The sequence below is a fragment of the Pterocles gutturalis genome, unplaced genomic scaffold (genome assembly GCF_000699245.1).
Source record: "Pterocles gutturalis isolate BGI_N339 unplaced genomic scaffold, ASM69924v1 scaffold14971, whole genome shotgun sequence".
NCBI classification, from domain to species: Eukaryota; Metazoa; Chordata; class Aves; order Pterocliformes; family Pteroclidae; genus Pterocles; species Pterocles gutturalis.
This window is the reverse complement of record NW_010105840.1, coordinates 17,053-41,533: the sequence shown is the minus strand read 5'-3', so window position 1 is coordinate 41,533 and position 24,481 is coordinate 17,053. Positions and strand designations below refer to the sequence as shown.

The following is a 24,481-nucleotide window of genomic DNA, read 5'->3' as shown; positions in this document are numbered from 1 at the left end:
CTCTTTCATTTCTTGAGCAAAATGAATTGTTTTGATAAGAAAATATTATAATCTAAGAGTTTTCTTTCCTAGTCCAGAACAGCTTCAAAAAGTGCTACACTTAACACTTTGGGTCACTTATTGCAACTATAAAAATTGCTTTTGAACTATACTTGGCACTTTCCAGACTTCATGGCACATTTATTCTATCATATCAGCCTCAGACATGATTATCTATGTTACTCCAATTTTCAGATTATACAAAACCAAAATGAAATGCATCTTTTTTGAAGCACCATGGTAGTAAAATTCCATAGTAAAGGTCTTTCTGGTATAAAAAGGTTGTTTGAGTAGTTAAATCCTAAGGTACAAAATAAATCACAAGTATCAGTATCTCTTATCCGGATTCACTACACACATTAAAATTCAATGGAACATGTTTTTCTGTTGAACGCAGAATATTAGTTAGATATGTAATGTGTTTAACTTATTAATTACAGAATTATCATGCTTTTGACAAGGTACCTTGTTAATTAGATTTCAATTCCTAATACATTAATGTAGAATATGTAAATTGATATCCAGACTAAGCTGTTTTGCTGTACAGTAACGGTTTCTAGGCATTGTGCTTTCCTTAGCAGTCTTGAGAGAACCAATGTGACACAAGTGACACAAAAAAAACCAAACATTCTTTGCTTAAACATCTCTTTCCTTGTGCCCCCTTAAACCCTGCAAAAGGTCTTCTGCACAAGAGTGCTGCCTGCAGTAGCTGCATTGTAGTATCCAAAAAGACATCAATCAACATAGTGTCCACGTAGACACAAGGAACTTCCTCTGTTGTATACTAAGGAAGAAAACTTGCTTCTGGAAGGAACACGCCAGATCAAACTTAAAATAGTAGCTTAAATATGAAAGAGAAATCAATATGTTACTAATGATTAATATTTTACAACTCAATAAGGTATTTAACATAGGATCTTTTTAAAATTATTATTTTATTTTTCCTAGAGGTACTTAGGAACATGAGAAGAGTTGTTGTCATAACATGAACAACATCTTTCATGTGCTGATGGCACCAGATCTGCGGTCATTTAATGTGGCTCAATACTATGCTCAGGGTTTTTCTCTGGCTCATAGTGAAAACCTGATTGTTGAAGTTATTTGGAAGTAGAATGCTAAAAGAATTGTCAAAGCAGCAAGGCTGTGATCAGATGGAGCCAATCACTGCCCTTGATGGTGAACAGGAAAGAGAGAAATCATTTCTTATGTTGGTAGCCACTAATACAATTTCTTCTAATACTATGGATTTAGAAAGAAATTTATAAACATATTTTTAGGTTGAATACACAAGCAGGTAGGAAAAAAAAAAGATATACACACACAAAAAACACAATTCCGAATCAAATTATTTTGCCCAGTAATTTCTTCAAACTTTATTCAAGCCTGAACACAATTATAAAGGCAGGAAGAACATTCATGCGGGTGTGGTTTTGGTTTTTTATTAGGGGGGTGGGGAGGGATAAAAAGATGCAGCTCCAGTTCACTAGATTTGATAACGATGATCGTGTTTTAGATGCTACTATTTTTTTTCATTGCACCTGTGTTTTTAAAATTACAAGCTCTATACAAACATCCAGTCATACAGAGACACTGGGCCAAAGTCACTTACCAAACCCAAATGTTCCACCATATATAGTTTCTCAAAGCGATAGTTCATTTTTAAAAGTATTAATATGTTAGGAACAGCTAGGCTATAAATGTGGAAAAAAACCCCACAATTGTCTGAGTTAACCATTTGACTTGAATTTTACCTCTATTTAATTCAAAAAACTCAAGGGGTGCTTGTAAATGTTTAATCAAGCTTGAAAAAAGTTCTGTGTTTTGGCTGAAACCCAAATCCAAGTGAGAACGTTTCTCAGTATATTTTTTCATTGTTCAAACACTAATAAACTCTGAGAAATACTCCTTTCCTATCAAAACAGTGCATAATTTTTATTATTCACAGCCTTTTTCTACATATTTATCTGAACCTTCAAGTGACTATAGGGAAGGTTTCATTATCCATAGTTGGAAAATAAGTGACTGCACAGCCTGTATTTTTTGAGGAGTCATACTGCAGTTATACAAGTTAAACAGACAGTAAAGCATATTTCTGCTATTGTATGTCCTTTCCTACTGCAGCTCTTACCATCAGAGCTTATATTTTTTATTTGACTGAGAGATTTCACTAGATTCAAACTACAGAAAGATTTTCCACATTCTGAAAACAAACCAGTTAATTCTCATTTTTGGACATTCATCTATTAATAATTCAGCACAGCATAAAGGAAATTGGAAAGGAAACAACAGTGTGCATTCATTTTAATAACAAGCTGAATTTGAATTATTTTTTTTTTTCATGTGGGTGTATCAATGTGCCTCAATTAGTTAAGGAGTAATTCACTAGTTCTGCAAGAGCAATGACTCTGGGATATAAACAGGAGAAAAAGAATACAAGAATGATGGACAGGTACTGACAATTTCAATCAATCTATGTGTCACAGGAAACACACACATTTGTAGTAAAACAAATGTTTCAGACTAAAAAAAATGCTCTTTCTACTTTAAAGTTGAATTGAACGAAAAAGGTTTGCATATTTGTGTCTGCTGTAGAAGGTTTTAAGGATTTGCAATTGTAATAAATGAAATGCCATAAAAGGCACATGGCTCTAAAATTACACAAGTTTCCTTCATTCTACATATTTTCTATTCATAAATTATACAAATTCTGTGAAAGGCTGAGAATATTTAAACTAATACTAAAGATGCAAAATTAAAACCAGATGAGTTAGACAGGTGTTTTAAGGAACCTTCTAATTAGGCTAAATAGAAGGTGATCTTTCAGCAACAGCTGTAGGATATCCCACCCCACAATCATTTGAAACTACATGAGTGCTGATGAGTAGGCAGTTTCCAGAAAGACTATTGTATCAAAGCATGCTATCACTTGAAATTAGCAAGCACTTCCTAGACTTCTTGCCAAGATGATAGTATTCCTAGCTACCAATTCATTTGTGATGTTTTTGTATTTTTATGATACATATAAATAACATAGAATAATAGTAAGCAGAGTGCTTGAAATATTTGTTACTTAGCATTGCATTTGGTGAAAAACTTCCTTTATATTAGGTAGGAAATAAAGAAAAGGCATCAGCATGAAGAGTCTTTTTAATCCTTCAAATGATCTAAGTATTGTATCTCACTTTCTCTGCTTTGAATATGTTAACTAGGTTTTTATAATTTACTATCAGTCACTGTGAAATAAGAAATTTAGAAGTGATCTCAAATAAACAGCGTCAAATAAGATGTAGTGAAAACACAGAATTTAATACCTTAATCACTAATTTCATGATTTGTCACTTCACTAGATTCATTGATTTCAATAAAACCACTGAAATAGCAGTGGTTACTCACGTGCATAAGTGTTTCTTAGACAAGTTCCTAATTTTTCAAGACTAAAAGTCTGACACACTTAAACACATATTGATATAAACAGGCAGAGATTAAGCATAAACTTTAAGCAGCATCATAAAACGTGTATTTGCTCTTGTAATAAATTGCATTATTATAAGACCATTCATGCCAAGTTAATATGAACAAAGAAAAACATTATTTTTCTTTCCCCATTATAATGAAGCAAAAAAAAAAAAAACCTCAGAGAAGAGGGAAATCCTTCACATTGCTAAGTAACAGCTGTCTGCCTTTGTCTTCATTCGGTACAGAGATCTGTCATCTCTTTCAGTACATGAGAGTACTTCATCAAAGGAACCTACTGAGGATGTGTCCAAGGACAGACGTTAAAATACCTAGAATAATAGAGGCTAAAATATTCAGCATTGTACGAGATAGGATTTTTTACTGAAAATTAATGTAAATAAATGTGGTGCACTCTAAACATCATGGAGGACAACTGCAAGATCATGTGAAAAAAATGTACATAATGGGAAGAAAAGAACAAAGAACAGAAATAAAGGATGATTTTTCCTTTAGCTCTCTTTTGTTCAAGACTGCAGAAGCTGACCAAACTGCTGAAGAGTTAAATTCCATGGTTAGGGTTCTCTTTCCTGAAAAGGAGTATATGAAGTATCCAAAACAAAATTAGCCATTAAAATGGAACAACTTTAAAAACAGTTGTTATTTTAAAGATGGCTATTTTCTTTTCTTTCTTCCCAGCCAGTAGTCAGAGCAACATGCAAGTGTTATGAGCTACTTGTTTTAGAAAAGCACCTTTTTTCCCCCTTTTTTTAAGAGGATGAGTATACTTTTGTGCACTGCTCCAACAAAATGATACGTTTTTAACCTCCAAATGCCTCAGAGTGAAGCACACAATCCCTGTGTCTCAGGTTCAACTGAGTGGTATATTTTCTTTAAAATACATTAGGAGCTAGTGGAAAATCAGTGCCACATGATAAACCACAGGTAACTGCAGAGGCAGCAGCAGACAGTGAAGTGCTAGGCAGAGCTACTGAAGAGGATTTTGCACTGGCTGGGTGTCCCATCAGCCCTTGCCCCAGCACCCCAATTCTGGAGGTGTCACCAAGGACAGTGTTGAGAGTCCCAAGCCATTCTGACTTTTCTTTCACCCACTCTCTAGTTTTTCTGACCCATCCACATGAGCATGACAGAAACAATATTCTCAAGAGTGAGTCCCACTGTCATCTTTCTTTAAAATACTGACTACATCTGCGTTATTTCATCTTTCAGTTACACAATGCCAATGTCTAGTGTCTGAGGCACACGAGTGAAAATAAGAAAGTGTAATGCATTGTTATGCAAAATATAATTGCCTATAATCTTTAGAGTTATCTTTATTTCCACTTTGTGTAGTACTATTAACAGTTACCCTTCAACTGGGAAAATTATTTTTCATCCTCCTTTTAAATCTTAAAATTATTCTTCTATATTCGCAGTAATTATTCACTACGATTCTCTCACACTGTTACTGAAGTGGGAACATCAAATAGCTGAGAAATGAAGTCCAGTTTATAAAGCACTATTCATTCCTCTTCCTAAAGAGTATGAGAGGACTCGCTGCACTCCCACCAGCACACACACACAGCTAACAGCATAGGGTCAAGTCTTGTAAAAATGGAAAATAGATATCAAAGAGGGATCCCCTACAGACTTTAATGTTGGCCTCAGACTCCACCCAGAGATAAAACAGTATAAACCTTCCTATTTAAAATATAATTTCAACATTTGCACGTTACTCATTTCAGAGATGGTTCCCGCATGGCTATTTAAGTGATTGAAAAGATTAAATGTTCAGACTGTGAATTAAAAAAACCTTGTCGTCACAAATAGTTCCTAAAGTCTGTTCATGAAATGTGAAAATAAAATGTTATTAGTGTCCTTCATCTTGCTAACCTGAGTGACACTAAAAATTTTAATTTCCACCACCCAGCAGCAATGTATATTATTACAAATACGTGCATGATTTTAATTTATAACATATATTTAAGTATTACCACCACAGGCAAACATACATATAGATGCATGCTGTATAATATTCATTTTAGAAGGAATAGAGTCTCTAAAGCTACTTTCACATGGGGCTCTAAAATGTTTGAGAATTATTAGAGACATCTTCCATTAATTTTAATTGGTTTTTTTTTCCTCTTGATTGTACAGTAGAAACTGTGGCTTCTAGGAAAGTTACCTTTAATTGAAAATATCATTACAAAGATGTAGCTCCTGAACTGTAGCTGATTTATATGGTGATTTGAATTGCCGATCAAATATGTCAACTAATGAATTTTCTGACAATAGCTCATTGGTAATCTAAATTAGAAAAGTGTTCAAACAGCCCCCAAGGCAGATTTCAGTCCCTCTCAAATTAGGGAAGAAGAGTTCATAAATGTTGTACGTAGGGAATACATTTAAGAAAAAGTATGTAAAATGTTGCATTTCTGCAAGCACTTAAAAATATGTTATCTGGATCCAAAACATTGATGAGGTCAGAGAGAGAAACAGAAAGCAGTAGGAAGAAGAAAAATACATGACAGAAAACATTGTGAACACTATCACTAACTCATACACCATTAAAAATTCTGCTGAAAAGGAGCCACACAAATAATAACTAAGTTTTTTAGCCCTTTCTTGGATAGACCTGTTTAGTTTTCACAGTACCCTTCAGCACAATGTCCTTCTAAAGCAATGCATTTCACTTACAGCAGGCTGCTGGATCCTCATCGCTGCCATCAGAACAATCTGGGTGAAAGTCACAGGCTGATCCAGGCTCCGTGGACTGCCCATCAGTGCAGGTGAATTCTTCAAAGGAGCAGAAACCTGGTGGCTCTGATGGTGTAGTGTCCAAGAGCTGGATGCTATTCAGACAGATGAAACTTGCCCTGCTCTGCAGTGTTCCTTTAAACATAAGCTGTGGATTGTTACAGTTAAAATATTTGCATTAAAAGACAACAGAGAGAAGCTTATTTTTATTTCCATAAACCAGTAGTGTCCTATGTGTAAAAAGCGTGGAATATTTTCCACTACAAAACCATGACAAATTTCAAATCAGAAGCTGAAATTTTGTATGACTAGATCAGGTTGAATTTTCTGAAAATTTTCAGCTACAATGGTTTGACAAATTCCAAGGATGAAGTTAAGTAGAAGCCAATTTTAAAGAAAAACTGCTAATCTCATAACCATTTGGCTAAAAAAAAAAATCAATGCCTTTGTGCTTTAGGAGAGTGACCTGAAATGTAACATCCTAAAGACTCCATCTTCTGCTATGAAGTCTCTTCAGAACCTTATTTTGCAGATGCCCAAGAGAAAAAATTTCAGTTGCCATCAGAGGTAAATAAAATGGGTTAGGGACTGTACTCAGACACTAACTGCAATAGCATAGCTTAACAACCGATATCTCTTTCACCACTTAAGATGGCTGCATCCAGTCTACGCAGTGGCATTGGTCCTTGCCTGCTAGTAACCCTTGAACTGCTCCAGGTACTGTATGGGAGATGGCTAATTTGCTTGAGTCAAAACCTTGCTAAGGACCTTGCTGATGTTTTAATTATATGGGCTACCTCATAGCAATCCTTGGGCCTGTGGAGTTGTGGGTTTTGACAGGCTGTGACACGGCCAGAGTGGGAGTCTTGGAAAACAGTCCTGTGCAAGATGCAGTAAGCACAGTGGAAAGAAAGCTGGACAAGAGTTTCCAACAAAACAGAAGGCAACTAAAACAGAGATGCTTTGGGGCATAAGTGGAAGGTTCTGACATACTCCCCAAAGCCTGGGGTTTAGGCTGGAGTGAAATCTCAAGAGGCATTTTTCTTTCTAAGAAATAAGAATGATATATGACATTACCTTCCACTAGAGACAATTTCTTCAAAATGACAAAAGCCTTGTAATACTATCCATTCTCTATCGGTTCAAACAGCAGAGTGCTATGCTGAAAACATTACATTGTCACATAATTAAAGACAGTATCTTTCCTTCCCTGAGCAAAATTGACCCTTGCCATCTTTGTACAAAGAATGCATAAGGTTGGTTTTCGACTTGTATACTTACAACCTCAGCAGCCTTTTTAAAATGTTTTTTTAGATACTATAGATAGCCTTATTGTACATCTGGTCGTTTAGTCACGCTTATCCTTGTAGGAAAAGGAGAGACAGGCAACGGATAATTATAACCTACTAGCTTGCTGAAATGCATTCATTCTAATATATGTCAAAAAGTCAATGCCTGCAGTGGGCTTAGTCTTTGTCATTTCACAAAGATTACATGTTCAGCTGATTGCTGAGACAGTAAAATATAATGGTTATTTACAGAATTATGAAAAACAATTGTAAATGTAATATTACTTAAAATAGAAACTGGTAAATTTATTTAGAAATTAATTAGATGCAAATTTGCATTCTGCTCTATGCCTGCAAATTCAAGGGGAAGATATGCTCTCACAATTAGTGGTTTACATCATTCCACCGAAATCCCACAAACATCATTCACATTCACGCAAATTAGTTGGCAATACCTGGGATGGACTCAGATATCTTACTACTTAAAATATGGTGACACTTGTACTCATTTTCTTACATGTTATTAAAACCATCTGCTTCAACACTTGATGTTTGTGTGGTTGTTTTGTTGAGCTATAACCAGTGCTTTGGCTACACTGAAGAAAGGAAGAACAACAAGCCCTTCAGGATACATATAATTTTATCAATTTTTTAAGTTTCCTAGAAGCTTTATAAACAATAAGGTAAAACGTTTTCAAAAATTGAGCACATTTTTTTCATTCATACCTTTAATTTTTCTAGCTCTGTTGGTAACTCTATATCCACTTTGACCCATTCCTTCTTAGTTGTGATGTTGGTTTCCCACACAATATGTTCCTCCTGAAAAATGTAGGATATGATGTTATAAAGCTAATTTTTGTTCCTCTATAAATTATCAAGGCCATCTTCTGTCCTCCATCTTTTCATATCCTAGCCAAATGACCACTACATACAAACTTGTTCTATGTAAGGAAATACAGCTTCATATATTGATTTGCGATCTTTGCACTGAGCTCTGCTGGAGAGGGGGGAAACAAGACATGTTTACTGTGATTAGACAGGTTAATCAAATAATTATCAGGAGTCAGTTTGGCAGAATTAAAAAGTAAATTAAACCATGTTATTGCTAAATTTAACAATATGTTTGCATGGTGATCTCTACATTCATTTATTTTTCATTAATAACTGCTTATGTTGTGTTATACTTAAATTTAGTTTTCTTAGAACTGAATTTGGAGTCTGTCAAAATTACACTATCTACTGTGCTTATTTTTTTTTTTTTAATCTGTAAAGCAAGCAGGCAGAGTACTAGCTAACAAGTCCTAGTCATGTTCTGAGTTACCTCAATTCTCCTTTTTACTCCACCTCCTCAGGATAACAACAAGAGTGCCAAATATGGTAAGGTTCCCTTTATGCAGGCTCTTTTGATTCAGTAATCTGACAGAACCAGCTCATGCTCATTCTGCTTCTGGTCATGATCCTAAGTGGAACATGCTAAATCCAGTATAAAGAAAAGAAATGTATCAATGTGAACTTTGCATCCCTAAACAAAATTGAATCAGCTCCAAAATAGAGCAAAACCAGAAAGACAAGGAGAAAAAAAAAAAAGTAGGAGAAGTTAATATAGGCTATATACACAAACAGATCTACTATTACAAGAATTAATAGCGAGATCCCTTTTAGTACTGTGCAAAGTACTTGTCATACCTATTTCACAAAGGATATTATAGAATTGGAGGCAGTTCAGAAAAAAATGTGAAGTAGGGTAAGAGAAATAGAAAGTCTCTTGTATGGAGAAAAATTGAAAGCATAAAAATGTTAACCTCACAAGAGCTGAATAGAAGGGTATATGATAGGTATGTGAATATAGAAAGAATAGTTATATTTTTTTCCTGTCTTGTAATATAAAAAAGAGGAGGAAGATGCTGCCTCCTGCTTGATAGACTGAGAGGTCTAAGCCAACAGAACAACACTGATAAGATTTGTGATGAGTAGCGAACTACTTATCCTCTTATCCTACCAAGATACCTGTTATGACACATGAACAAAGCTAGAAGGCTAAATTTCTATTGAATGTGTTCAAAGATTAGTTTTGGAAAACTTCAAGACAGGGCCAAGCCAATACCCTAATTGCAAACACTAAAGACATAAGAGAACAAATTTGGATAAACCGCATTATTCACTTGGTTTCAGAAAAAAGTCAGAGTTTCCACTTCAGTACAAAATATAATTATTAGTTAACTTGTTCATGTGATAGATATTCAGCAAAAGTTTTTCAGTGTTAGAGACATTTGATTCTGCTTAAAACTTGCTTCATTTTGCTAAACAATTCAGCTCTAAAGAAAATCTACTAATGTTTCTAGCCCACAATAGCATCATACAAGACACAGAGAAGGATGATGTACTAAGAACAATACTGCATGGCAGATTAAAACCATAGCCTGTGGTTAAATGTCTGCTTTTAGAAATGTTTTAGTTAGTGTATCTAGGTATGCACACGTCACCCTCCACGTACATGTAGGAACCCTCCAAACACATTTGCATACCTTGCGGGAACATTCTCCATTTGCTGTTTGTTTGATTGGATACATCTGGATACTACAATTTTTGTTCAAATTCAATTAACAGCTTAGGTAACTATCCCCCATGACCATCTTTCTCCCAAATTCATTTTAATAAACACAGCTTGTACCAGTAAACTTGAGTTTTCTGTGCATGTGCCACTATTAAGATCTTCCAGGGCTGTTTGTTGTACTGAAAGCTGTAAATCAACTCAGATGCAACAACTTTTAAACTGGCTATTGTTCCATGCAGCAGACATTACCCTCTGACTTTATACAGCTCTAATAAGCCAATAATGTTATTTCCCTGCCTCATAATGTTTTCTCTGTAGTATTCATCCTGGTTGTCAGATTCTTCCACCTCTTTGGTACAAATGGGTTAACCTCTCCAGCACATTCCTTGCATCTTTAGCCTTCTTTAAAATGTTGAATGTATTGCTTTTCCAGTACTTTCCCTCAAGATTTATTTTGGTGATGCAGGGAAGCAGTTGCTCAAATTCCTTCACCCTATTTCCCTTATTGTGATATATTACTATCTACAAGCAATTTTTTGTAAAGCTAAAATGAGCAAGAATTATTTCTTTTCCCTGCAATGTTTTTTGGTTTTTTGTCTTTTTTTTTTTTTTCCCCAAGGTAATGGTACTCCGATTTGAAGGATGGAAGAGACAATCATGACTTTTTTTTATCAACTCCATTTATAAAATACAACTCTTTTTTTTTGACGTTTCTCTACAGATACATTCACCGCTGTGCAACTGCACTCATCATTTTGTCCCTGCTTCTTTCATTTCAGAGAGTAATTTGGAACAAAGGCTTATTTGTTCACCCACAATGATTAATGGATCACCTCTAACTTCTGCAGAGGCGTGTACTTGCGTGCATTTTGCAAGAGTTGCTGAACACTTGCTGAAATGTTAGTGCATTAGGGTACAAATATGCTTGCACATATAAACATAGGTTGAAGTTATCTTCTATTGTTTTATTTCCATCTGTTTTGTAAGCCATACAGGATGTAAAGATTAAGAAAATAGAAGTAAGAAGTATAAACCCATTACTTAATGGGAGGAATGAGCAAGCAATGAATGGCAAATGGCAGACTGAAGTCAACATTATCTTATTTGGTTTCAGTTTTCACAGAAAATTTTAAAATTTATCAGTCAATAGACTTTAAATATTATTAATATTTTATGTTAGTAAAGACAGTTAATATCAACAAATATGAAAGCAAACATGGACTGAAATAGGAGAACAATATTACGAATACATATAAGCCAGAAGTACTGAAACCAGAAGAGAATCAGGAAGTTTTAACTAAAGATTACGTAGTGGAAGGAATATCTTACTATCAACACCTAACTCTGAGAACTTGAGAAGAATGTGTAGGAAACTAGAGAACTGGGAGAACAAAGGATATATATTACAGTTAAGGGAAAAATACAGACTATGCAACTAAAGCCAGTCAGCTGACTGTTGACAACTCATAATACACTGGAACAAATTGCTAACAATAATCTCGTAAGGAGCTAGAGAATTAGAACATGAGAGACCTACACTAGTTGCTTCTGATGAGGAGCAAGTCACATTCAACAATTCAGCAAGTGTGATTTTTTTTCCATAGAAAACATTATTGAAAAGACAGAAATTTACTTTATTGAGGCTTTTAACAATCTCATGGAACAATCTTTAAGCAAATTGAGGAGATTTGATGCAGATGGGTTTACTGTAAAATGGGTGTACAAATAGGAGTAAAACATCATTTAAAAGACCAGCAGTCAGTAGTTTAATATCAAACTAAAAGAAAACAAGAATAGGTCTTTGCATAGCTCTGTTACAGGACCTGACAATTATAATGCTAACTGTTTGGATAGTGGAATGAAAAATACAATTAAAAAAAAATGTGGATAACACTAAAGCGGGAGGAATTACAAACACTCTGAAGGTCATAATAAGAAGGTAAAATAATCTCAGTGTATACAAAACAGTTTGAAACCAACAACACAAAGTTTAAAGCCCTAGGAATCACAGTTATGAAAGAAAAATCAAATGATTAAATGCAGTAGTACTGAATGAATAACAACTTTGCTAAGCCAGTAATAAAGCATGAAAAGTTCTGCGGATTACCATGGACTGCAAGTTAAATGTAAGTCATCAACAGGTTACTATTGACAAAGAGAGTCCCTTTTCCCTATCCTTAATACCCTAGAATAATTTAAATTCCTTGTCTTCCAACTGATGTCATAATGTCTATTAGAAAACACATTCACTCTATCTTTGGCCTCTCTGATGAAAGGGCAAGGAAGGCTAGGGATATTTTTGCAACATCTGTGGTGCTTGTCCCTAAGAACTGTACATTATATTTAATCCAGTCTTCATTTCCATCAGGCCTGTTGGTACTGGGACACAGTAAGAGTTATTCACAGATAAGTAGTTCTGACCAATAAAAATAGTAAAAGGGGGTGCAGGGAAACTGTGTGGTACTGAACCATGCAGTCGAGAAGTTATTTTGAATGACAGTCTCCAAGATCGCAGCTGTGTTGTGTTCCAGGGTCAGACACAGCACTTGTCTCTCTCTTCTGTTTCTCAGTATTTGGTTAGCTTAGAAGATTCATTTGTTTTTCATAAACAGTGTAATAATTCAGTAGCAAAACATGTGAAAGGTACCCTTTCCTTCATTTCACTTTAAGAAGTCTTAAATATGAGTCTGTAGAGGTTTGGTTTTGAAGTTGCCAGCAAAATCTTATGTTTCTGCAGGTTTTTCTCTCAAATTTTGCAGTACGAGCAACTCGTATCAGTTTTAAATAAACCTATGTGCAATAAATACACTTCTGACTGAAGGAGAAATTCCATAACTAAAACATCAAAGGGCTAAGAGAAGCTGTTGAAACAGAGTACACTGAACTCATAACTGCCAAAAACCTTACTCTAATGCATATCTAACAAACCCATAAACAACTAATTCAATTTAGGCTGCCAGTTCTATGGCAACTCAAATGTCAGTTTTCTCATGGTTTCGGTTCACATTATTTGCTCTGCTTTCAGTGAAAGAAAACTCTTAAATTGGATCCATTGATGCTACTTAGGTGAACTATAAAATCAGTATCCCTTTTCTGTCTCAAGGTTGCCATGGGCATCATACATGGGAACTTATGGGCAAGCACTATGGCACAAATCTCCATGCATTCTGACCAGAACATTGATTATGTTACAATTCTCTGATACAGTTATGGGTCATAGAAAGATATAACTATTCCCTTTTATAAATGAAAATGAGCAAGAGCCTGCAGTTATTTTCATGACTTCTTGAAGACACAGTGGGAAGGAAATAAGGAGTTTACATTACCTGTTCCTATATTTAGACCCCAGGGTTTTTTGAATGTTATCTTTGTGAATGAAGTGGATCTGTCTTTTGAAATACTTGTATGGTTGGGTGCTAATAATTCAACTCCAACATCAAGATATGAGAGCCATTAACTTAATGAGACCAGCTGTACTGCTTTCGCTTTCATTAAGTAACAGTACAGTAACATCAATATTAAATTATTAAACAAGACTTTCAAAAGGGAACATGTTAACAGTAGAAGGTCTCCACAAGGCAAGGGAGGTAAAATGGAAATAGCTATCATTGCTCAACTAGCATTTCTGTTTCAGTTTGACACGGCTATTTTGTCTGTTAATAAAGTAGAAGAATAGGAGAATTACTGCTCTAAAACATAGGCAAAGCAAATTAGGTGGCTAAGAGCTTTCCACACATCCTGAGCCAGCAACTTTCTTTTTTACTTAGAGAAAAGCACTTATTTTCCCATTTCCAGAATGGGAAGAAGGCTAGAAAAGCCATTACCATAGATTTTTCCCCTGAGATCCCCAAATTATTAAATAATATAGTAGCTGGGGTTTGTCCTTGAAGTCTTATTGCAGAATGTTTACCCATCAAATTAGTTTATAGCTGAGATGGCAAATACCCAGGTTTTACAATTGCATAGATCAGTGGAACGATACCAAGTAACTGTTTTTGCACAAACTAATTCAAGGGGCAGGCATATGTTAGCAGGCATATTTCCTTGTATCTTGGCTGGTAACACCTGGGCTAACATATCTTTTACCCTTTGAAAACGAATGCATGTTTCTTCTTACCTGATTAGTAAACAGTACCGCCTTGAGAATGCTGCTATCTGCCATGGAGTAATGAAACTGAAAATGGCAGTTCTTGCTGGAGCAATGACACATGGAGCTGTTAAGATAAGCACTTCTATATAATGCATTGTCATTGGCTTCTAACCACTCAAAATGGCCTGAAAAAATAAAAAAAAAAAAGAAAAAAGTGCACTTTTTCACAAAACATATATCTTCGTCTCAGTCTATGAAAATAAGGACTACGTTCCTGTAAAGAAACCACAGACCCAAACCAGCAAACAGAATCTGATTGCCATGCTGATGATGTGACTTGGATGTCATCTAAGTGTTTTCTCTTAAAAAGACAGATACACATCTTCATTTGACTCACAGATAGCCCTAGAATCTGAGAATTACATCAGTTGATAGTATGTTGAAGTTGTTACTTTGCATGTTAAAAGCCACAAGCAGTCCCATATTCAGCTCAGTCTCCTTATACTTACAACCATTCGATACCTAATTGCAAACACATTTGGAAATTGGGCTTACTTCGTTCTTCCAGTATGGTTCCCAGAAAATATGCTTTTTTCAGTAATATTTCTCTAGACCTTCAAAAATTGGAAAAAAAATAAAAAGAAAGAAAAAAAAAAGGTGGCGGGGGGAGGCTTTCTGCCTTCCTGCTACAGGGGGCAGTAGCATCACCACCATGTAATCGATCTCTTCTCAGTCAGAACTTCGGCAACAAAATGTTGGAAGCATATTGTCTTCCCATCTGAAGCAGAAAAGCAATTTGTAATCTTCTTGACCTACTGCCCCTTATAAAAGCATTCCTACAGAGATCTAAAGGAGTACTCCATTGCCACCACAGTGTCTTTTATTTGTCAGAAATAAAAAGGCTAAATAATTTTACCAAATATACCAGGTCTTTTTTCCCCCCCTCCTGAGTCATTGAATAATTTGCTACCTTCTGAAGCAGCTATTAAAATAATAAACAAGGACTGATTAAAGGTCGTAAGTCTGCTTTTTCTGTGTTCATGTCTCCAAACACAATTTATCTCAAATGCAGATGCTACACAGTTTGTTTCAAGCTGAAGGGAGAAAGTGTCATTTCACAAGGAAAATGTTCTTTTTTATAAGGGACCACATTCTTTTCCTTTTGTTGCCAGTTTACTCTTTGCATTATCCAATGTTTTACACTGAAATATGTAGTTGCAATTTCATTGGAATTAGGGTTGTAGTTTTATGCCACAGTAGTTAACCTTGATACAAGGAAACATTATAGATTTAACCCAGCATTCTGTTTGGCAGAGATCAACAAAGCATCTACACTTCTATGATGGTGCAGAAGAGAAATATGTATCAACATCAGAATTTATACTACTGGTTCTTTACCTAATTTCAGAATTCTCCGATGCCATTATAAAACCAACATTTTATTTTCCGAGCCTAATAATAATAAAAATTCTTTTCCTTGTTTCAGTTTAAGTTCCTGAATCTTTAAAAACAGAGCAAACTAGAGTTGACATGATTTTTAGACAAGAAAGCAAATAAACAGCACTAGGTAAACAAAAGTTCTATGAAACTTCCAGAATGATCCTGTGTTTGCAAGGGGATACTGACTGTTCTTCAGTTAATAAGTTTTACGCAAGTATTGTGAATGCTTCTTAGACAAATTGAGGTCTGTTTTCAGAAATGAAGGCTCCAGAAACTACTGTCCTGAAACTACAGAATTTTTATTATTATTTTTGTCTCTTCTCTATAGCCTGTAAAAGTAGAACCACCTCAGTTTAATTGGACAGGCAATAAACCAGGCCGAAGCACTTATTCGTTTCCCGCCTTCCAGGGAATATTTTTAAACTATTTTTAGCCAACATCTAACAAGTAGCTTTCTAAAGATTAATGGTATTAGGAACATTTTTCTCTCATTTGTTACAAACTTTGCAGCTCTCCTTTAAGATCTGAATTTCTCTCAGTCCAATACACTACATAGCATATTACTGTGCTTGTGCTCTGACCTTCTTTACATCTTGTTCTCTTTCATGACTTTTCATGACTTTGTGTTTCTGAAGTGCCCAACTTCCCCATGTTTTTAGAAGTAAAACAGGAATCCCAGAAAAGCCACTTCATTCCTTGCAATGTGGTACTAGAGCTACTGAGTCACAGAGCTGTGCGTGTTTCCAACATGAGAAAAAATGTCTCTCATAAGCACAATCTTGGAGTCCTGTGGAAAGATCGGCCACTGACTGCAATGAAGCCCAACTAGAAGCAGAGCTTACAACTTACTGCTGAGGTCGCCCAGTGTCTTCTTAGGGCCAAGGTGGAGTAGTCAAGCCGTCTGTATACTGCTACCCTGAGAACTCAAAGCCCATAAATATTTATCTGCTTGGCTCCATCTTAGCCATTTCCTGACTCAAAATTTTGCCACTCCTCTTGTTTTAACCCCTTTTTTTTTTTTTAATTTAACAAACTACATAACCTTGAACCTTACTCTAAAATTAATAGCATAGAACTGAGCCTTCAGTTAAAACTGAGCCACAGAATGGGACTCTTCCTCTTCTGGAAAGTTATCTTCCCCAGCAGAAAAGCCTCTGAACTTGTGAATCTCTAATTTGAGTGTTTTTTCATGTTTAAATTTGAGGGATTTTTATAATTAGTCATTGGAAATGTTGGGTTTAAAAGCCATGGCACTTCCTTAGACTCCTTGCAGTTCATAATCTCTATTTTTATTATGCAGTGAATTTCCTTCATTAGTTTCTTATTAAAGAAGTTTTACCCCAGATATGTGAAACTAAATTAATCCAATGTAAGAAAAATGAGCTATGGAAACCACAAAGCATGCTGAAATTAGCAATAAAGAAAACAACAACAAAGTATTTTCTGAACAGTATTGCAGGGGAAGATAAAACTTCTGTAAGAACTTTTGACACTAGAGAAATTAAGAGGAAAAGTTATAGAGAAAGTGCATACTGTACAACATTGGAGAAAAGCAGCAATAAAAGAACAAGGAAGAAGTCCACCAAGGACAGAAAGTATTTTATTAAATTTAAGAATAGCAGTAAAGGAGGATTATTCAAAGCCTATAAGTAATCCTTTCTCTATAAATAAAATTGTCTAGACCTCTGCTTTATAATTTTGTTTCTTACTCCTATTTATAGTGGTGAAAGCTTTGATCAAAATCAGAAACTAAAGCTTAGTCAAGCTCTATTTGTACTGCAAGTCTGAGCCCTCAAGCATGGCATTTCTGCATTTTGCATATAGTTTCTTTAGTTTTTAGAATTTTAGTTAATATTCAACCTCTCCATTTATGCCTCAACAAATCTGCATGAATAGAAATACTGAATGTATTGAGAAGTGAGTAATCATAATTCAGATTTTTCAATACTTTCCAATGTTAATGGTGAATTAAACTCTGTGTATTGTTTTGACACTCATTTCCTTCTTACCTTTTCTTTTTTCCTTTATGATGTAGAAGCACAGGAAATGTCCCTAAGCAGTTGTTTGTGTTATGTGTTGTCTACTCCGGTACCTGTGCATATTTATACAATAAAGCTCAAGCACCTATACAACAGACATTTCAAAATGTGTTCTCTTTCAGTAGATTTTTTTTTTTTTTTGGTGATCTGGTCCTGTAAAAGCCACTTCCAGTATATTTTCTGTTAGCACATATGTCCGTAAAAGGGAAATCCATATCCATTACTAGCCCTTGAGGTATCATGTTAAGGTATGACACTGATACAACAGCTTTCAGGGAGATGTTTAAAATAAAATCAAATGAAAAGTTTCATTTTTGTTAGATATCCCAGTGGAAACTGAAAGATGCTGTGACTACTTCTTCTTTTATTTTTAAAGATGAGAAAAAAAAAAAATCTGCCTTACTAGTCTATATGCTTTCTGCTCAAACACTTTTGCTTGCTGTTCCATTATAATTTGATTTATTGTTACTAGAGTGGGTTGAAATGTATGTTAGAATTGATTTAAACAATCTTTCTAAAATGAAAACCATATCCAAACATTCATTCTGCTGCTATCAATAAGAGGTATTCCATTTCTGTAGGCTCAGAGTTCAAGCAGTAATCTCCACACTATCAAGTTCTTCAAAGCTACATCACAAATTATACCATTACAACTAGTGCTACTTAACCCCTTTGAAGGCAGTCTCAGTAGACAAGCCAAACGCTTAGCTGGCAAGGCGATTCCATTTCAAATTACAACACTTAGACATTTATGTCCATTAAGCTTTCAAAATTCATTCCCGTAAACCCAGTCAGTACACAATGACTTCAAAAATAAATGCTGCTCTTTATTTCTGAAAAATGCAACCAGATTAATTTTATTAAGAGTAATAAAATATTTTGTACAATAATTGTTTCTCTACAGCTCCCCTAATTAAGTGCTTAAATTTAAATTCCTGACTGCATGCTCAAACATAGTAGTACTACACAAGTAAAACCACCTAGTGTCAAAAACAAACCAAACCACAAAAAGGGCTGTGGGCTTAGATGAATTTGATTTAATTTCACCAAATTGTTGCATAGATCTTATAAAAGAATTAACTGGAGAATAAACCAATTATTAGTTTATATGGGAATTCTTACATTAAAATCTTTCACATTTTACTAGCATGTGTGTTCACAGCACCCTTACTAAATGATCAAAGCAAAAACTAATTTAAGTACAAAATACATACAATTAGTTTTCATGGCTTTATTCTGTTTCTACATTAGGTTATCACCTTGTCCTAAGAAGTACCATATTCTTCATGACAGCTAGTAAGCATGCATTAACTTAAATTTCCCACCTTCAGTATTGTTGCTCCAATCTTTCAGGAAAGAACAGGAGGCAATCTTGTGCCCAGCTTGCAGTCGTGCCCACACAGGAGGCCCAGATGGCTGATCTGAATGCCACTCGCACATGCCAAGTTCGAAACTGGAAATCTGAGATACTAAAAGACAAAGAAAAACAATCACTTCACTTCTTAAGTGGTCATTGTTTTTGAAACTACTTCAAATTTGAAACATATGCTTAATAAATTACTTGACAACATTTTTGCCTCTGGTTACTTCAAAAGCCTCATGTATCACTGAGTACTGTCTAGTATTTCAGGCTGCCATCTTTAACAACACCGTTTGAAAAAAACATTCCCTAAAGGTGGACGCTTCTTTCAGAGCAATGAACTGCTAGCTGTGTTAGCCAGTCATTGCAGCCTTCATTAAATCACCTCCACAGAGAGAGTTGCCAGGAAACATAAAAATGACATGCCATAACAAGAAATACCTATTTACTTTTCTAGATAACAGTTAGAGAAAAATCACTTCTGAGAGGTTAAACTCAGCAGTATCTCCATAATACTTCCAACAGAATGCTTCTTTTTAGAACCAAAAAGTTTCTGAATACCTCACCACATACTTTCAAGAAATTTTTCAGGCAAAATCATGCCTGACAAATTTAGTAGCCTTCTACAATGGAGTGACTGCATCAGCTAAGAACTATGGATGCCATCTGCCTGGATTTCCATAAGGCCTTTGATACAGTCCCCTACAATATCCTTACGTCTAATTTGGAGAGATGTGGGTTTGATGGAGGGACAGTGAGATGGATAAGGAATTGGTTGGATGGCCATGTCCAAAGAGTTACAGTCATTAGCTCAATACGCATTTGGAAACCATTAATGAGAAGTATCCCTCAAGGGTCTGTATGGGGACCCATACCATTAAATATCTTCATTATGACATAAATAGCGTGACTGAACGCACCCTCAGCAAGTTTGCTGAGTGGTGCAGTTGACATGCTAGAGGGAAAGGATACCATCCAGAGGGACTTGGACAGGTGTGAGGAGTGAGACCATGTAGACCTACAAAATAAGGCCAGGTTCAAGATCTTACACCTGGGTCAGGACAATCACCGCAATTGGTACAGACTGGGGGATTAATTGATCTAGAGCAGCCCTGCAGAGAAGGACTTGGGGATACTGATTGATGAAAAACTGAACGCGATCCTGCAATGTGTGCTTGCAGCCCATAAAGCCAACTAGATCCTGGGCTGCATCAAAAGAAGCATGACCAGTAGGTTGAAGGAAGTGATTCTCCCCTTCTGCTCTGCTCTCAGGAGACCCCTCCTGGAGTACTGCATCCATCTCTGGGGTTCCCAGCATAAGTAAGATGGGGACTTCCTAGAGTGGGTCCATAAGAGGGCCACAGAAAGGGTCAGTGGGCTGGAATATCTTTCCTAAGAAGAAAGGCTGAGAGAGTTGAGGTTGTTCAGCCTGGAGAAGAGAAGGCTCCAGGGAGACATTCTTGCAGCCTTTCAATACTTAAAGGGGGCTTATAAGAAAGATGGAGAGAGACATTTTACCAAGGCCTGTAGTGACAGGATGAGGGTTAATAGTTTTAAACTGAGAGTAGATTTAGATTGGATATAAGGAAGAAAGGTTTTATGATGGTGATGGTAGAACGCTGGAACAAGATGCCAAGAGAAGTTGTGGATGCCCCATTGCCAGAAGTATTCAAGGTCAGGTTGGATGGGGCTTTGAGTAACCCGATCTAGTACAAGACATCGCTGCCCATGTCTGTGGGGCTGGACTGGATGATCTTTAAAGGTCACTTCTGACTGTTACCTTTCTGTGATGCTACGATTCTATGAAGCTTGAGATGCCAGACTGCTGCAATGGTTTGTGCAATTAGTCATGGCTAGAGAAGGTAAATCATGATCTTAAGCAGGATTGTACTACACTAATGGAAGTGCCGTTTCTTAATGTTATTGCAGGAGAAAGGCAATCTTCTGGTTAAGACAGACTTTTCAATAGAGGTCGGGGTATCTCAGAGAAAACATGGAGATTTCTAACGGTACAGAGGACACAATTTTAGGTCAGTCTACATAGACATCACTGTCTACTGCATCTCAGAGTTATTGTGTTATTCACAGTGCTGACATCTCAGTGAAACATCCTGTCCAGCTGATGCTACAAACCTCTCATTTCTTCCTTGTTCCAGTGTTGCATAAACATGTGCATTTTTTTCAAACCATGTGTATTACATGAGAATGGCTTGTGGAAAACTTATTTCCCATGGCAAATGCAAAATTGAAACAAAACATTTTTCTTCATTCTGTATTTTTTAAATTTAGTTGTAAATATTTCTAGAGCTGTTTGTTTTAACAATAATCTCAGTCTCTTGGGACAAAACACCCATATTCCATCTCTTAATTCTACAGCATCTCAGACAACAGTAAGATTACTACTTTGGATTTTCTGACTCAGAAGAGCTACTACAAGATGGGAACGACCCTGCATCTGCTTCTGTACCTGAGATATTAAAGGCTATAACTTTGTATGACTAGATTTAACTAAGGAATTAAGTTTGAGATTTTTCCAGTTGAAGTATTCATACTGATTTTTCGTCAAAATTTATAAATTATAAGTAGTATATATATAATTACTCCAGTCTAAAATAAAATAGCTGTGCAGAAAAGATATACCACTTTCACATTACAGGTGGATTAAGGAGGACAAAAACCTCCTTCTCCCTTATAGCATTCCACTTTGATGCCTTGGGGCTCTTTGGTTTCATCCCTGTGGCAAGATCAGAACAATCTTAATAAAGGAGTTCTTCACATATATAACTCATCAAGAGTCAAGAAAGAGTAGCTCTGTTGGGCTATCAGACACTTGGATAAGAATATGAAACCTTTGAACAGAAGGTCTACTAAAGGTAGATTAAAATTAAAGGAGATTTTGTATTACATAGATTTTGGAGCATAACTTTAATATTTTCTATTTGACAGCTAAAATATTTATTCTGCAGTATGTATACACTTGTACAATAATAAGCTGTGGCATTTTTGAATGATAACTGAAACAATTTGGCAGCTGTTGGGAAAACTACAAACTGTAAGAGTGTCTTAAATTGCTATAGTAAAGGTATGGTTTTGGATGGTTTTTTTAAATGCATGAAGTTCACTGCCTAGCAGAACTGGACAAGAGACTGAAAGGGGGCAGTTTGGGAGGCAGGGGAGGGGGAGAAGGGAAGCAAAAACTCATAACTTAATGCAATTACATTTATATTTAGCCATCACAGTTTGTATCAAGAAACTCCTGAAAGAACAAATATTTAAGCTATTTTACTCATGAACCTAAAAGCTCAGTCATACTAATTAATACAGTGCACAGGTCATTTCTTATGTGCATTTACACCGGGATTGAAAATCATGAAGGGTACATTAAAAGTGCAATTTTTAACTATTAATTTCACACAATTAAAGTGGTATTCGTTTAAAAACCATTTTATGCAGATATTCTGTAAGGATTAGAGAAAAAAATAATTTCAATTTCAAGCAACCATTAATCTGACCTATTGTTTTAATTACTGAAAAATATTCAATAGTAAAATTCCTCTTTCAGGGAGAAAATTAAGATCCTTTGACTGTATTTTTGGCTGCTGTGAGCAATTTAGATGTCCCCTAATAAACTTGACCTCTCCTAATGGGGAAACACAGGATAAGAATTCGCTCTTACTAAAATATACGCAAGGTACTTAACAGTGTGGCACTGCAATCTGTATGGCACACTATACCTCAACAGCTGCCATGTAAATTAAGTTTAATAGCTAGATTTGTAAGTTCTGCTGAGTATGCTCTGTTTCTGTTTTGATTTTTGAGTTTTTCCTCTCTTTGAGACAGTATTTAATCTCTATAGCTCATTTTTGTTTTCTTTATTTTTGTTTGCTTTAGAAGCACTTTGTTTATAAAAAAAGCCAGCTTATTTGTAAAGAGAGGTTTATATCCTCCTGCAGGAACTGGTTAAGCAGTCATATAGGTTGTCAGATTATAGAAATACACCTTTTTAAATTTTAAACCTGCCCTTTCATCTGCAGAAATCCTCCAAGGAACAGAAAGAAGTTGTGTGATATTTTTTTCCCCATCTATCTTATTTTCATTGTCAGTTTCAAATTCATTTTTTCAAAGAAAGTACTTTATAAACTTACTTCAGTTCATAGATAAATATACCCAAAGTTTTAAGTTACCATCCTTGCTCGTTTAAATATTACTGCTAGAAAGCCTGCACAAAACAGAAAAGCAAGATGAGACCTGGCATTAAAATACTTGTAACACTTGCTTCCATAATTCGCTATTGTAAAAACATTAAAAGATGGAGAAACTTACATGGCCAAGTTCAGTTACCTGAAACTTAATTTCCTCAACATAGATCCCGTTTGAAATAAATAAATATGTCTGCCTGAATCATTACACTGGGTTTTGTATCTTGCCCTTACTGTGATTTGCCCAAAATTGCTCAGCACTCCAATATGTTGACAACCACGTGCATCTATTTTCAATAGTTTTTCCTACTGGGAAATCTAGAGAGCTTTATTTTAGATCACAGTTCAGAAAACCAATCATGTAACCTAGCTTGGCCTGTGTCAAACACTAAATTTAACTTGGGGTAGGGAATGCAAAGACTGAACTCTTGGTGCCTGTGCTACAACTCACACAAAACAAAGGGGATGCTCTGAGTCAGGACTGTGCTACCCAAGGATGTGACGCAGGTGCCACAGTGCAATACTCTTGTGTAACACAGAGCAGCAAGCAAACTAATTTATGCTAGGATGCTACTCCTTTCCCATGAAAACACATTGGGTTGAAAAAAGAAACAGGAGATGTTTTCTAAAGAATCCTGACAGGCACAGATGGCCTGGCTGCAGAGCTGACCAGCCTGGTACCACAGCTCTTCCATGTAACAAACAGAGTGGACAAAATAGGCCCACTACACAGCTGAGGATCAGCACCTTTACACTTTTAAAAATGTGCACAAGTGCCTTGGGAATCTCCCTAAAATCAGATCCAAAGCCTTTCCTGAGCTGTCTGAACACAGTAATACTTTGGTCAAAACCAGTAGATCTTCTCCACTCACTGAGTCCTTGGTGCTCTCCTGGTTGCAGGAAGCTATATTTGTACTGTACCAGATGTCTTAAGGTATTTATTGTCATTCTTTCTAGCTGTGTTTAGATGTGATATGACAGAAGATGATTTAGAGGAATAGAAATAAGCCACATAAAAACACCTAAGGAGTTAAGGAAGCCTTTGAATACCAAAAGGCTTTCCTTTGTGTTTTCAGAGAGTCTTAGAATGGCTAGGGTTGGAAAGGAACTTAAAGATCAAGTTCCAACCCCCCTGCCATGGGCAGGGACACCTCACACTAGACCAGGTTGCTCAAAGCCTCATCCAGCCTGGCCTTGAACACCTCCAGGGATGGGGCATCCACAGCTTCCCTGGGCAACCTGTTCCAGTGCCTCACCACCC

At 35.9% G+C, this 24,481-nt stretch overlaps 1 protein-coding gene across 1 annotated transcript in view; it reads right to left on the bottom strand.

Moving 5' to 3' along the window:
* Window positions 1-24,481, bottom strand: part of MALRD1 (MAM and LDL receptor class A domain containing 1) — a gene marked incomplete at its 3' end in the record, with an annotated part of 59,751 nt that overhangs the window by 19,691 nt on the left and 15,579 nt on the right. The window contains exons 6-9 of the mRNA XM_010087553.1: window positions 18,987-19,130; window positions 14,210-14,367; window positions 8,265-8,357; window positions 6,190-6,397 (exon numbers count right to left, since the gene is read on the bottom strand). Of these exons, the coding sequence (XP_010085855.1) occupies window positions 6,190-6,397; window positions 8,265-8,357; window positions 14,210-14,367; window positions 18,987-19,130 (603 nt within the window). The remainder of the gene's footprint in view (window positions 1-6,189; window positions 6,398-8,264; window positions 8,358-14,209; window positions 14,368-18,986; window positions 19,131-24,481) is intronic.